General features: G+C 41.3%; 1 protein-coding gene across 1 annotated transcript in view; it reads left to right on the forward strand.

Annotated features, from left to right (window-relative positions):
• Positions 1 to 15,003, forward strand: part of Ndc1 (NDC1 transmembrane nucleoporin) — a 46,254-nt gene that overhangs the window by 19,333 nt on the left and 11,918 nt on the right. Inside the window, exons 11-16 of the mRNA XM_051188380.1 lie at positions 1,153 to 1,308; positions 2,797 to 3,036; positions 3,126 to 3,241; positions 5,787 to 5,837; positions 7,743 to 7,806; positions 8,468 to 8,568. Coding sequence (XP_051044337.1) covers positions 1,153 to 1,308; positions 2,797 to 3,036; positions 3,126 to 3,241; positions 5,787 to 5,837; positions 7,743 to 7,806; positions 8,468 to 8,568 — 728 coding nt within the window. The remainder of the gene's footprint in view (positions 1 to 1,152; positions 1,309 to 2,796; positions 3,037 to 3,125; positions 3,242 to 5,786; positions 5,838 to 7,742; positions 7,807 to 8,467; positions 8,569 to 15,003) is intronic.

Here is a 15,003-nt window from a genome sequence, read left to right on the forward strand (position 1 = left end):
ATGGTTGTAAACCACCATGTGGTTGCTGGGAATTGAACTCAGGACCTCTGGAAGAGCAGCCAGTGCTCTTAACCTCTGAGCCATCTCTCCAGCCCCTTAATATAATTTTCAACACAGTTCCTCTTATAGTCCTGGCTGTCCTGGAACAAGCTCTAAAGGCCTTCAACTCAGAGATTCGCCTGCCACGCCACCTCACCTGGTGCAATGGCTCTTGTACAGTCCCTCCCTTTATCCATGGCACATGTTCCAGGGTTCCCAGTAGTTCCTGAAAGCATGGGGGTGCTGAGCCTGCTGTGCCTGTGCTTTCCCATGTATATCTATGATAAAATGTTTAAATTAACCACCACAAGGGTTGAACAGAAATAAGAAGAAAATGGAACAATTATAATAATATACTATGATGTAATTGCTACTATTGATACTCTTGTGCAATTATTCAGTAAACTAGGGGTGTTTGAACACAACATTTTGATACTGTGACAGTCAATCTGATAACCTAGATGACTACTTAGTGACTGCCTAGCTGGTAGTGTATATACGGGCATGAGTATGTCAGGTATGAGGCAGGTTAATGTCCCAGGCAGTCAATTATTGTGGAATGGCACTAGATTAAATAATGCTATTCAGAATAGCTGATTTAAGACTTAATTATTATTAATTAATAATAATAAATAATAATAATGATTATTAATTATTTTTGAGGTTTTGTATTTGTTATTTTCCGATTGTGGTTGACTGTGGATGAGGAGGAACTCCTATAAATGAAAAGAAAGCACTGTAAACAGCTAGTGTAGTGGCCACTGGAGCATCCTTATGCATTTTAGCTTTCATTGCCTTAGTTCATTTTCCACAGACTTAGCAGTCTTCAGCATTGCTAATGAAGTAACTCTGGTCTTTGAAAAAAAACATAGCCTAGTGCTTGGCTTAGTTTTGGCAACCAACTTGGCAGCTTTTTAAGGGTAAAGTCCAAATTTTAGTTTGTCGACACATTTGAGCAAATTGATTCAGCCAGGTTCTTAAATTGCTGTGTACTAGATGTCATGAGAAGCAATAACAGCTTAACTGAGAAAAGTGGGTCCTGGAGCAAAGCCCCAAGTTTTGAGAAGAGGATACTGAATTTTTTACATTTTAAAAGCTGTTTGTCTATCCTAGGTGGACATCCCCATAATTGGACTGCCATTTCGAGGGAGTGTTTGAATCTTTTAAATGATATGACTCAGAAACTGGTTCTCTACCAAGAGGCTGCTGCTACAAATGGGAGGATGTCTTCATCATACTCAGTGGAACCCAAGAAATTGAATTCTCCAGGTGACTACTAGTTCTAAGTGAGAGTGGAGCAACATTTAATGAAATGATATAGCCTGTTGTCTATTAAATTAAAGATGCATGTCTTTAATTCTAGCACTCAGGAGGCAGAGGCAGGTGGCTTTGTGAGTTCAAGGCTAGCCTTGTCTACAGTGAGTTCTAGGACAACCGGACTACCACAATAAAACCCTGTCTTGAAGTCATGTGATAAAACTACTGTTTTTCTTTCTTTTTTCATTTTTGAGACAGGGTCTTGCCATGAAGCCCTGGCTGGTCTGGAACTCACTTTATAGACCGGGTTGGCCTTGAATTCACAGAGATCTGTCTGCCTCTGCCTACCAGGTGCTGGGATCAATGTTTAATGTTTTATTGCAGTTTTATCTAAAAAAGTAAAATCCTAATGCAGCGTATTTGTCTTAGAGCTCTGTGCCAGAGTGTTGAGAAAATTCCTCTAATTTTGTGTAGCCTACTATAACTGAATTGTGATTACAAGTTGTCTTTTTGTTATTTTTTTCTGCTGATAAATGATTGACTCAAGATCGTCACACTGGCTAAGAATATGTTCTATAACTTAGCTACTTGGGCCCCATAGAAAATGGTTTTTAATGAAGCTGTTTATTAGTCATATTGATAAATATCCTGGGCAAATTAGTCTTTTTCTTTGATACCTAAGATTGTGTATGTAAAACAAGAACTTTAACACTGAGCTACATTCTCAGCCCCCCCCCCTTTTTTTTTTAACTTTTCATTTTGATACAGGGTCTTACAAGTGTCCCTGACTAGCCTTGACAAACTTTAGCCTAGGTAGGCCTTGAAGCTGTAATTCTTCTGCCCCTTATTAGCTGGGATTACAAGTCTGCTTCATTGTACCCAGCAACAAATTAGTCTTTGGTGGGACTTTTGGAAACACCAGCATTTTTTTTTCCTGCCTGTCTTTACCATAAATTGGATGGATTGAGCCAAGGAGTAGTTAAAATTGGAACATACAGCCAAATTGAATAGATTCTGGTGCTGTAGTCTGCTGTAAAATAATATGAGTTCACCTGAAAACGCTTAGAGAAGTGTGCCATGAAATCAGGATACTCATGGAGTGGGATGAAGCCATACTGATGTGACAGAAAATGGAAGGTGTGTACAGGCTGGTAAGGTGACTCAGCAGGTCCAGGTGCTTGCTGTGCAAGCCTGATAACCTGGCTTTGACTCTGGAACCCACAGTAAAAGCAAAGAACTCTCAAAAGTCGTCCCTTGACTTCTGCACACTTGGCTGCTCTTACACACACACAATAATAATGCATAAAACAAATATAAAACTCCTGGAGTGGTTCCTGGATTACAACAATAAAATCTGGACATTGGGACTTAAATCCAAATGGAAGCCATCCACTGTGCTTTGTTTTCATGCCTTAAAGGGGGTGGGGTATAGAATTGAGACTCTCTGCTGGCCTGCCTGGGCCTCATTGTCTCATCTGCACTGCATCTGTTCTTTTACAGGAGGAACTACTTTTCAGACACCAAAGTCTAGCCAGATGCCTTCAGTGCCACCATTAGTTAAAACATCACTGTTTTCTCCAAAATTATCCACACCTGATGTTTCGAATCCTTTTGGGACCCCATTTGGCTCCAGTGTAGTGAATCGAATGGCTGGAATTTTTGATGTAAACACCTGCTATGGGTCTCCCCAAAGTCCTCAGCTGATAAGAAGAGGACCCCGATTATGGACTCACGCTTCTGGTGAGGGCTGTTTATTTTCTAAGAATTGAAGTCTCATAGTTGCAGGATCAGACAGTCCAAGTTCTGACCTTGTCATTTCTTTTTAATAGATCAGCAAATATCTGACTTTTCTAATCCATCTCCTTGTACCTCTGTAACTGCTGAGGGTAAGACAGTGAGACAGCCCAATGTGATTTACTCATGGATTCAGAATAAACGTGAACAGGTAGGAAGATACATTTGTAGGTTTTATATTTACTTCATTAGAAGGTTAGGGATCTCACAGCAGTAATAGCTTTCCGTTTCTTTTATGAACTTCAAGTGTCAGATTGACTCATGAAATCACCAGTGTTTGAGTGTTTTGAATTATGATGCATTTACTTAATTCTTTAAGAGATAGTTGGGCTTTAGGCTCTGGGTTAAACAGCAAGTAAAACCAAGCCCTTCCCATAGTTTATATCATAGTAAGGTAAATAGATGAGTAAGCAAGTATATTATCCTATAGTTCTTTAAGGGCAAAAGTTGCTTCACACTGTGACATGCTTTTAACTAAGTTGCATCCTGGCAGATCATGTCTAAAATAGGGAAAATATACTTAAAGAAGAGACTTTTGATGTTTTAAGTGTTATATGAAAAAGTAGAGCAGGCAAGAAAGACAGTACTGAAAGGGAACACTACTGTTTTATGTGGACTGGTCAGAGAAGTCTCACTGGAAGGGTGACACAGCATGAGAGCAGAAGGGAGGATGGGAAGGGGCAGCCCCACGGGAGGGAGTGTGCATGTCTTGTATGAGGGAGGAGCAGTGGAAACTAGTGTGCTTGGAGCAGAGTGAGGGACCGTGGTTGGTAGGCGGATGAGCTCAGAGAGGTGGCAGGCACCAGAGTTTGGGCTGCATTTGATGGTACTGAAACTGGCCTTTTCCCTCAGTGAGATGGAAAACTGCCTTACTGTTTTGTTCATAGGATGTTATAATATCACCTACATTGTAAAGGAACTTTTTAAACAGTGGGCTTGATGTGAGACTTCCTTATCTGGACTTTGATCCTAAGCAGCATGGAAGCTGAGAGCCAGTGCTAAGTTGCTGCAGTCATCTTGTGGGGACGGTGGTATGTGGTCATGGGGGTCAATAGCAGCTTAAAGTGTGAGGAGGTCTGGATACATGTTTTCATACAGTTGTAACAGAGTTTGCCTATAATTTGCTTTTGGTGTGCAAGAGAAAGTGCCTGAGGCACTAGACTAACATAGTTGCAGGTGACTGGGGCAATTTACCACTGATTCTGAAGGAATAGATTGATAGAGGTGAAGTGGAGAGCTTAAGAGTTTGATTTTGGGTGTGGCAACTTTGAGATACCTATTTAGTAAAGCAAGTGAAAATTAGATGTATGTCTGCAACATAGATGGAAGTCATCAGGGTATGGACAGCATTCTAAGCCCTGAGACTCCATGCTGTTGAGTGTGGGAGGCTACAGAAGGAAGGACAGCTAAGCTGGACCCTTAACTGTGTTAAGGGTCAGAGAGATGAGAGGGAATAATAGCAAAGGACCCTTAAGGAGCGGCAACTGAGGCAAGAAAAGAACATGTTTCCCAGAGCAGGGCAGAGTTACAGAAATAGAAACAGCATGGATTGGGAGTGATGGGTTAACACGGGAGCTAGGAAGGTGGATATTACCAGGTCCACTATTGGGAATAGAACTTAGAGTCTGCTACTACTGAGCTGCACCCCAGCCTGTTTTTATTTTATTTGGGGTTAGGATCTCCTAAGTTGCCCACATTAGCTTCAAATTTTCTCTGTAGCCCGGTCAGGTAGTCTTTGAGCCCCAGTTTCTGAGGATTTGGTCTGAACCATCTTGTCTGAGTTTTGATAGGAGCTCTTGAGTAGAGAAGGGTAGATCAGGAGGGATTAGGAGAGAAAATGGATACCTCCTAAGAAGCCAATTTTTCTAGGACTTTTGCCATAAATAGAAAATGACCAGTAACTGGAAGGAGTTGAGGGGTAAGGGACTTTAAAGAATCTTACTTTTTTTTTTTTTTGAGACAGGGTTTCTCTTGTAGCTCTGGAGCCTGTCCTGCAATTCTCTTTGTAGACCAGGCTGGCCTTGAACTCACAAGAGATCTGCCTGCTTCTGCTTTTTGAGTGCTGGGATTAAAGGTGAATACCAGTTCCTGGTAGAATATTACTTTTTTAAAAATGAATAAATAGAAACATGTTTGCTGGTGAAATGAAGAGGTTGGTATAGCATGAAGGAACCATTAAAACAGTACAGTCCTGCTAATTTTTGTGTAGTAACTAGACAGATTCTACCTAATACATCTCTGTGGCTTAGTGTGGCTTTGAGTGAGAGCCTAGCAAGTACAGATTTACTTTCAACTCAGGGGATTTAGAGTCTGATAAAGGAAACTTAGTTTCTGTAAATGTCACCTGTAGAAAATGTCTTAGGGGTGTTAAAAGGACAGCAGTTGTATCAAATTGAGGAAGAAAAAAAAAATAGGTTTTTAAGAAGTTCTACTTAAGCCTCTTAGATTTCTTTCTGTTATTGACAAGGCTGTAATTGGGTGTTTAGTGCGTGAACATGGAAACATGGTCAAGGTTAGGTGGCTCATAGTGTTTATCCAGTCCATAGTACATAGTTATTTACTTACATAGTTTATTGTAACTATTGTTCATTGCTACATTTACATTTAGAAAACTCTTCTGCAGAAAGAACTTAGAAATGTGTACTGTACTTGAGTAGACTTGAATTAACCATGTTAATTCTTTTTTTCCAACTCAGATTAAGAATTTCTTGTCAAAACGGGTGCTGATAATGTACTTTTTTAGTAAGGTAAGAATATGAAATGACAACGTTGAGAATGGGATGAGAGGAGATGAAGTGGGAGGCAGCAGATAAGGTCTGACTTTAATATTTACAGATAAAATCTCAGCAAGCTGTGCTGACATCAGTGCCCTGTGTTTGGACAGTCCCCTCCCTAGACACGTGTCAGCCCATGATTCCTGGGGCTTGTGTCGGGCTGCCGGCAGCTCTGTGATGATTTTCCCACATTGACTCTTTGGTGCTGGCTGGGGAACAGTCATGACTCATCTTCCTGTTCACATCTCTGTGGCCTGTTTGGTACTCAAAAGAGAGGAGACTGAATTAGGTGCCTGATGTTGAATTTTTGATGGATTAAAAAGTCCCATTTCAGGTCACAAAGTTGTTTTCTGTGCCAGCATTGAGGCTTACATTTGTAATTCCACAGCACTCCAGATACTGAGGCAGGAGGATTGAGAGTTTGAATTGAGACCTGGCAACTTATGGAACCCTGTCCCAAAAAAGCCCAAACCCCCAAACAAGCAAACAACCCCTTCACTGGTCCTGCCGCTGGTTTCAGCTGTCTCAGTTGCAGAAACTAAGTATTCATTTGTGTTTTCGGTTACATGTAGCTGTTTTGTGTTACTGCGTCCTCAAGCAAAACCCTTGTCTACATATAGGGCAGAGTATTTTGCTTTTAATGTTCACGTCTTCACCCTTCTTTCTGTACATACTGCATGCAGTATTAGTATACAGGCTCATAGCCATTGGCACACACAAGCAAAGGTTTTCATTATTCATTTGTATGTCCTGAAGCCATATATATGATGTTGGTGACAGCCTGATATGAATATGTGAATATGCATAACAGCCATTTCAACTTCTTCACATTGCTTTTTCACTTCAAGGGAAGGGAAGAGCTACCTAATGTTCAATTGCCTTTCCAATAAACGGGGTCCTAGGACCATCCTTTAGCAATAAGTGTCTCATCCCTCACAAAGAGGATGAGAGATCTCTGAAATTTTACTGCAGTTCTTGGTCCCCAGAGGGGAAAACAAGCTTACTGTGTCTTATGTGTGACTGCACTTTCACTTAAATTCCCTCCTATAGTTCTAACAGTGGTCCTCTGAGGTATGTCTTTTGGTCCTCATTTTATGGATGAGGAAGTTTCTGCTAAGCAGAAAGTCTTTTCCTCTGTAAGTGAATATCTGCTTTCATTCTAATTTTGTAAAACCTGTTGTGTGGTGAGGAGCTGCTGCAGGTGATGCTGTTGTGTGATGAAGCTGTAGACAGTGCTGAGAATCTTGGTAGTAATGAGCCCAGTCCCCTTTGGGTACTTAATGGGAAGCCATCATTCTTGTTTTTAGTTTGGGTTTTGAGATGGTCTCAGTAAGTTGGGGATAGTCTTGAAATCATTCTGTAGCCCATGCAGGCCTTGAACTTCAGCTCTTCCTGCCTTAGCCTCCCAAATAACTAGTATTACAGGCCTATGCAGTACAGCCCTGCCAGCATTATCTAGATAGGTCAGTTGTTGCTGCTTACTGCCTACCCAGGGCATATTAAAGGAAGTCTGGTGGGTTTTCTTTTTATTGGGTTGAGAGTAGTAGACAGTTTATGAGAAGTAACCCATAGTTATGAGGTTCTCTTCTTTTAAAATGAGCTTTTGTAATTCTCCTTGAGTGATCCCTGTGCTCATTGTCTGGGGTGGGCTCATTACAGGTAACTCTTACTTTAAATGAGACACTGAAGAACTTAGGGGCCTGGGATTATACAGTAAGTTTGGATGCTCTGTTGTACTTAAAATTTGTATAAGAAATTACTTCAGTTTTTAAATTTTGGGAGCAGTTGTGAGTCTTTTATTATTGCAGACCACACAACTGACAAAATGGCGATTTTTGGATAGGGGACCTTACTTAAATATTTTTGTTTTATTTGTAGCATCCAGAGGCCTCCATTCAGGCTGTTTTTTCAGATGCCCAAATGCATATTTGGGCTTTAGAAGGTAAGCAGTGTCTTGGAACTGTAATCTGTAACTGACTTTAATCAGTTAGTTTTGAAGTCTGGTTCATGAGCGGTCACTTCTGGGATTTGGCTCTCAATCCTTGACTTTTCAGATACATTTTAATCTGTGTTTTATGTGGATAGTTTTCTTCCTCACTGGCCTGCCAATTCTGGGGACAGAACCCGGGCCTCATATCTGCTACACTAGTGCTCCCACTGAGCTGCAGCTACAAGCCTAGATGGATTTTGATTTGGGTAAAATTTTTCTTACATAAATAAAGATGCCTTCCTATATTATTAAAGTGCAGCCAGTACAGTGTTTGCCTTGTGGTTACTTACACTGAGATACGAAAACTTAGCTGTTAAAGAACTGCTTTATCTTATAAATACCTTCTTGGTGCTTCAGGGACCCAGCCAGGCCTGTCGTGACCACTCCATGAAAAGTGTCCTCATGGCTGTCAGGCCTCAATCGTTTGTGTGTTTTGTTTTGTGGTGCTAAGGCAGTTGAACACTTTTTCAGAGCTTGTTCGATCTTTTTGTCCAGTTTTGTATTATAGCTTTTCCCTATAGTCCTCTTTATAGCCATCCTATTAGTCTTCTCAAATAGACATATTCCAGGTGTGTTTGTCTAAGTTTGCTTTCCTGTTTCTTCTCTATTTGAGGTCTGTCTCACTTAGTAGCAGCATCATTTACAGAAGATAGATTTGGAGTTGTCCAGACCACACTCCCAGCTATCCTTAATACTTTGTTGACCCTACAGGAGGTAAGTGATCTGCCGTAGTGTTGGGCATGGGTGCAGGCTATCCTCCAGTGTCCCGTGTTTCTGTTTATTTCTCCAGTCCAGTAACAAAACATGTTAGAAATTAAAAATCCTGATTCTGTTTTCACCTATAGGAAATTACAATCTAAAAGAGAGAATAAGAACAAATTTATCTTATGTATCTCAGACTGGTCTTAATTAAACTCACTGTATGTCAAGGGTGACCTTCAACTTGTGATCCTTCTGCCTCTATCTACCAAATGCTTAAGTACTAGGTGTAAGTCACCATGCTCCACTTCACCCTCAGTTTTATGTGGAGCTGGGGATCAAACCCAGGACTTTCATATGCTTAGCCGGCATTTTACCAACTGAGCTACATCCCCAGCCCAAGAGCTACTGAAAATGGTCTGTGATTGATTTCATCACTCAATCAGATAAGTTCCCTACTGGCCAGAGGCTCAACAGCTAAGGCCACTGGGTGCCCATCCCAAGGCTGGGTAGTTGGTTTTCACCACAGGCCTTTTTAGTCCTGTACTTACAGGAAGGCAGAAATAAACAAATGAAAAACCATACTTCCTGCTTTCCAACTGGCTCTCCCCTCCCTTGCTTTATTTCTTTTTCCCTTTTCATTTTTAGAAAAGCTCTCCCTGAGTAGTATTGAACTTGTTGGCTTCAAACTTTGCTCCTGAAAGCTGGGACTAAGGGTGTGCATCCCCATGCCCAACAGGCTTCCTTTCTTTTTTTCTCCTGGTTTACATTTTTTGTTTTGTTTTTTGTTTTAAGACGGGATCTCACCATGTAGTACTGGCAGCCTATAAGTCATAAGAGATCTGCCTGTCTGCCTCCTCAGTGCTGGGATTAAAGACAAGTCCTGCCACACCCAGCCCTTCCTTTCTTAATGTAAATGATTTGTTTTACTCTATCTTTTGTTATTGTGGCCATGGGAAGTATAAACAAAGAGCTTGGGCATTTAAAATAGTGTTTGGGTGCAATAGGCTCTTTGTAGGAGATGCTGAGCTGGCCCTGAAAGAGTAACAGTTCAGTCTGGGGACCCTTTAGGAAAGGAGAAAAAAGCTTGCCCCACAGTTCAGTTGTTGAAAATTTAGTTCATATTACTACTTAAGAAGTCTTAATAAAACCAGTGATTTCCCCCCCTCTTTTTATTATTGTTGTTGCTTTGCATATTCTCTTTGAGTAATTTTTATTTTGGGGGTTATTGTGATAGAGTCTCATTAGGTAGCCCGTGTGGCCCAATAAAGTACCAATCCTCCTGCCTTTGCCGTCCAAGGCTGGGATTATAGTTATGTACCATCCACCCCCAGCCCAACATTGCCTAAATGTGCAACAGGGCAACTGAGACTCAGCATGTTTTCTGTCCTTGGAACACCTTCATTTCTGTCTTGTGAAGCAAGTGATTCTCTGATTACAGATGAGCGAGGCTCACTGGTACATAGTGTACATCCTAATTTACACACAAATCTCTGAGAAGGCAGAGCTAGGACTTGAACCCAGGCTAACTGCAGGGTATTGACAGTGTAGAAGCCTCAAGAAGAGCAGCGATTCACATCCCTCATCCCTCTTGACCTTGTCTACCATCATGTCCTGGGACAGGTTTTTTCCCCACATAGGATTCTTGAGAGGATGATTCTATCCTTGGAACTTTTTAGCTCATGATCTATAGTATGTTATGTGTGTGTGTATGTAATTGGAACAAGATTCTTGGCACATTACTTAACTTTAACTTTGCAATGTATCCTAATATTTGTTTAATTTCCTTAGAAAGTACCAACTGGAACCCATTGAAATTAAGTGACTGATGTTGCTACGAGTGAGCTGGATGACCTCACTAACTGCACAGAGATCTCACTGCCCTCACAGTAGTCTGTGCTGCAGTTACTCTGTCCACACCTCCCCACTGTCTGGCTTCCTACTTCTTCAGAGTTTACTAGAAGGAGATCAGTCTATTTATGTGAATTGTAGTTACTCATACATTTGGGTGGAGGATAAAAATTCCAGATTTGTAAAAGAGTCAGTCCTTTCCTCGAAAACAAAGGAGTTGAGACAGAAAACACTTTTGAAGGGCAGAACAGAACGAGGCAAGAGGCCTGTGCGGTTGAGTCAGACGAAGAACAGGACCAGGGAGCCGGCACTCCACTTGTGAGAATTAAGTCCCTTCCTTTGTGAGTGTTGTATCACAGACAGCTTTTTGTTGTAATCACAATTCTCTCAGGCCTGTACTCAAACACTGCTGCCTGCTGAGCCATCTGAGCAGTCCTCTAACGTTCTTAAAGACCTAGGGTTAGAAAGGAAACGAGTTGTATTGAGTTGTAATTACCAAGATACAAGTTTATGCTGTAGCACTAAGTGCTTTCTGATTGTTTCATGAAGTAAGAGCGTTTTGTCATCAGTAATAAGATGAATGATGTGTTAAGATAACGGCAATAGCAGTAATGGATGTGAAGACAGTGGTGACATCTTTGATACAGAAACTACAAGTTACTGTGATTTGATTTCCCTAAAGCCAAGGCTAAATTTTAGTTTAGAGCTTTGGGAAGGTAATGTGTAGCTTATCTAGTAAAGCTTAGATAAGAGCCCCTGCTCCAAGCACAGTCCCCTTGTGCGTTTGCTTTATAGCCCTGTTTCTCTGCCCTCATGCTGCCTCCCACTTCCTCCTTAGCTAGTCTTCCCCTCTCCAGGTCAGTACTTGACCCTTTGAGTCCTTTATCTGAGGGTTTTTAAGTCCCTCCCCACAACCACAAAACTCCCTACCTCAAGGGGAAGAGCCATCAGCTTTAAAGAGGCTGTAGATTGTACCATTTTCCCTCAAGTATGACTTACCTTCTTAAAAACATGCTTTCTTGTTTCTTCTGGCTCTCCTTTGTAATTCCCATGTCAAGACTCAAATTAGTCGGCATAAAGACAGGGGTTGATTTTTCATCTCATTTTCTTACTCCTAACATTTGATAGATACCTGGCAAGTGACAGGTGCTTAATAAACTACTTGTTGGATGCCTGTTGATTTGCTTGTTTACTGGATAAGTCAGGGGCTTGAGTGGCAGTTCTGATGCAGTGGGCTGATTATAACGACTGCTCCTTTACTTTGAGGAGGCAGAGATGTTGTGTGAATCATATTATCTCTATTTTATATCTTTGTTTTTATGTTCTATGGTCGTCAAGGGATGGTTGCTCATAGTGAAGAGAGTAACTTCTAAGTGCCTCAGTGATTTAAGGCAAGTTATGTAATATCAGCTTCTAGCTGTTACTAAGGGACATTTGTGTGGCACCATTCTGTTTTTTCTTTCTCAAATTCTCAGTGTCAATAACATCAGTCATTTAGCTGTGAATCATTAAAGGCCAAATGAAAGGGGTGGGGAGGCTCTCACCCTTCAAGCTATTCAGAGGGCAGAGAGTGGAGAGGTGGGTATCCAGAGGTGGGTTTTGTTGGTGGCCACCCCATCCTTCTAGGTCGCTTCAAGTGACTCACAAGTTCATCTACATTTGAGTTAGTTAACCTGTGTCCTAACAGATATCCAGTCGTTTCCCAGAGGTTTTTGTGTGCTGTTTTGGTTAGTTACAATAGAAATTTGTTTGAGAGCTTTACAGAATTCATGGTAAAGTTGTTACCAGTGGAGAGGGAACAGCTGTCATCTTGTTGAATTTCAGTCATTTTTGTTGTTGTCTTTGAAAGAGGTCTTTAGAGGTAAAAAGTTGTGGACCAAGATGAATTTTTTTTTCTTACAAAATTTTAAGTTACAGTAACATATATCCCATTAAACTACTTTGAGGCCAGGCATGTTGGTGCACATTTTCAATCCCAGCACTCTGTATGCAGAGGCAGGTAGATCTATGAGTTCAAGGGCAGCCTGCTCTATTGAGTTCCAGGATAGCTAAGACTACATAGTGATGCTATATCTTTAAAATTTTTTTTCTTCTTCTCCTCTCTTCTTTCTTCTTTTTGGTCAAGTTGGGTCTAATGGTGCAGGCATAAAATCTCAGTTCTTTGGGAGGATGAGATAGGAGAATTGCAACTCCTTTGCTCACCTGGTGTTGCTGGAGTTTCTTTACAGCCTGATTCCGCTGCTGCTTTGCCCCAAATAAACACACAGATGCTGTATTAATTATAAAACTATTGGCTGATGTCTAGGGCTTCATTCTGGCTAGCTCTCTCTTAATTATTAACCTATTTCTATTAATCTAAGTATTTCCTTGTGGTCTTATCTTACTGGAGAAGGGTTCGGACCTATTACTCCTTCCTTGGCTAAATGGCGTTTCCAAGGCCTCCCTCCCTCCTCTCACTCTTTCCTCTTGTAGCCCCGCCTATCCGTCCTGCCTGGCTATTGGCCAAACAGTGTTTTATTCATCAACCAATAAGAAAAACATATACAGAAAAACATCCCCCATCAACCTAGACTATAAAATGAATTCAAGATTGGCCTGGGCAACTTCATGAGATCCTATCTCAAAATAAGAATGCCAAGAGGTCTGAGGTTTAGCTCAGTGATAGAGCACTTGCCTAGTATTCTCAAAGGCAAAGCCCTGGGCTATATTCCCCAGTAGCAGGGGAGAAGAGTCAGTGGATACTTGTGTGGCCTATGCTGTATTCCTTCACACTTTGTAACCATCCACACCATCAGCCTCTAGACCCTGTTCATCTGGAGAGCATTGTACATTAACAGTCTCAGAGATCCTTGTTCTGAAAAGGCAGTGTCACCTTCATACAGGAAGTTAATCTTCTTGTATTTTTTTCTCATCATCTGCAAGTTAAGATTTTGATCATGGAACACTGAAATTTATTTCATTCACAGATCCATTTACCCAACAGATACTTAATTATCCAGGAGTTATCATGGAATGACATACAGAATAGAAAACATGATTCTTTTCTAACAGGAGTCTGGAGGCCAGAACAGAGCCATAGCAAGAGCTAATTATGGTGGTGCATACCTTTAATTTCAGCATTCAGGAGGCAGAGGCAGGCAGATCTCTGTGAGTTCAAGGCCAGAGGAAGTTCCAGGACAGTCAGGACTATACAAAGAAACCTTGTCGAGCCATCTTGCTGGCCCTAAACTAAGATAATTTTGGAAATGAGGTATAGAAGGGGATTTGAAGTGGCCAATAGCTTCTTTCAAGATAAAGAAGTTGGAAGGAAGTAAAGGTGGAGAAGAAATATTATTGCAGACCAGAGCTTTAAGCTTCAAGGTCTGTAAGTTAATTTTCTCATCACTGTGAGTATCTGACAAACATCAGCTTAAGGGAAGAAGGGGTTGCTTGGGTTCAGAGGCACACAGTCCATCATGGCAAAGAAGGCATGTCATGGTGGGAACAGCTTCGTCCATGGCACCAACCATTTGTCAGTTGTTTTGTCCTCTTTATTTAGTCTGTACATCATTGGGATCCTGGGTTGGTGCTATCCACATTCAAAACAAGTGATTCTCCATTAAACCTCTGGACCCCCCCCTTCTTCCTGCCCTAACACACACACACACACACACACACACACACACACACACACACACACACACACACAGAGAGGGGGGGGGAGAGATTCTCAATCCAATCAGGTTAATGATGGAAATTGACCTTCATGAAGGCCCAGGGAGTTTTCAATAGTATGCTACAATCAGGGCATATATTTAATTTCTCTAGAATGTGATTTGACCTAACTTGTGTGTTGTAATACTCTAAAAGATATGCTTTATAAAAATGTTTGTAACAGCTTGGGAAGTTGTTTTGCACAACTGAGTTCTCTTGAAAGACTACATATTGATATGATACATTCAATAAAATCATACCCAATAAGTGGTTGAGTCAGAATTGGCAACCAGGCTTTTGGACCCCAAGTCCTAAGCAGTGTACATATCAGATTCCCTCTTGAGGGCTTGGCAAAGGTGTTCATTTCTTCACTTCCTTTCTTAAGACAAGTGCCAGAGTGTCAGATCTGGAGTCAAACATAGTTGGGTTTTATTGGAAAAGATGTTAGCTGCCTTTCTTTGCATTCACAATTCCATTAATTAGCCGGGTGGCCGTGGAGCACATCTTTAGTCCTAGTACTCAGGCAACAGAGGCAGGGGGATCTCTGAGTTCTGGACTAGCCTTGTCTACAGAGTGAGTTCCAGGACAGCCAGGGCTACACAGAGAACCCTGTTTTGGAAAAACAAAACCAAAGATAAGAACCCAGTAATTAGAAGCTACAAACCCATGTTAGAAATTATGAAATGTACAAAAGGATACTGTGTGTGTGTGTGTGTGTGTGTGTGTGTGTGTGTGTGTGTGTGTATCTTTGTTATTCCAGTGGTTCCTCCCTCAAGAGGTGTGCAGGTGTGGTCAAGTCACTTGACCTCTCTTAAGTGGTTGGTAAATGTTTGTTTTCTGTGCTGTCATCACTCCCATGTTGTAGGACAGAACTCTCTATATGAAAAAAAGAGCTTTCAGATTAAC

Source organism: Phodopus roborovskii, unplaced genomic scaffold (assembly GCF_943737965.1).
Source record: "Phodopus roborovskii unplaced genomic scaffold, PHOROB, whole genome shotgun sequence".
Lineage (NCBI taxonomy): Eukaryota > Metazoa > Chordata > Mammalia > Rodentia > Cricetidae > Phodopus > Phodopus roborovskii.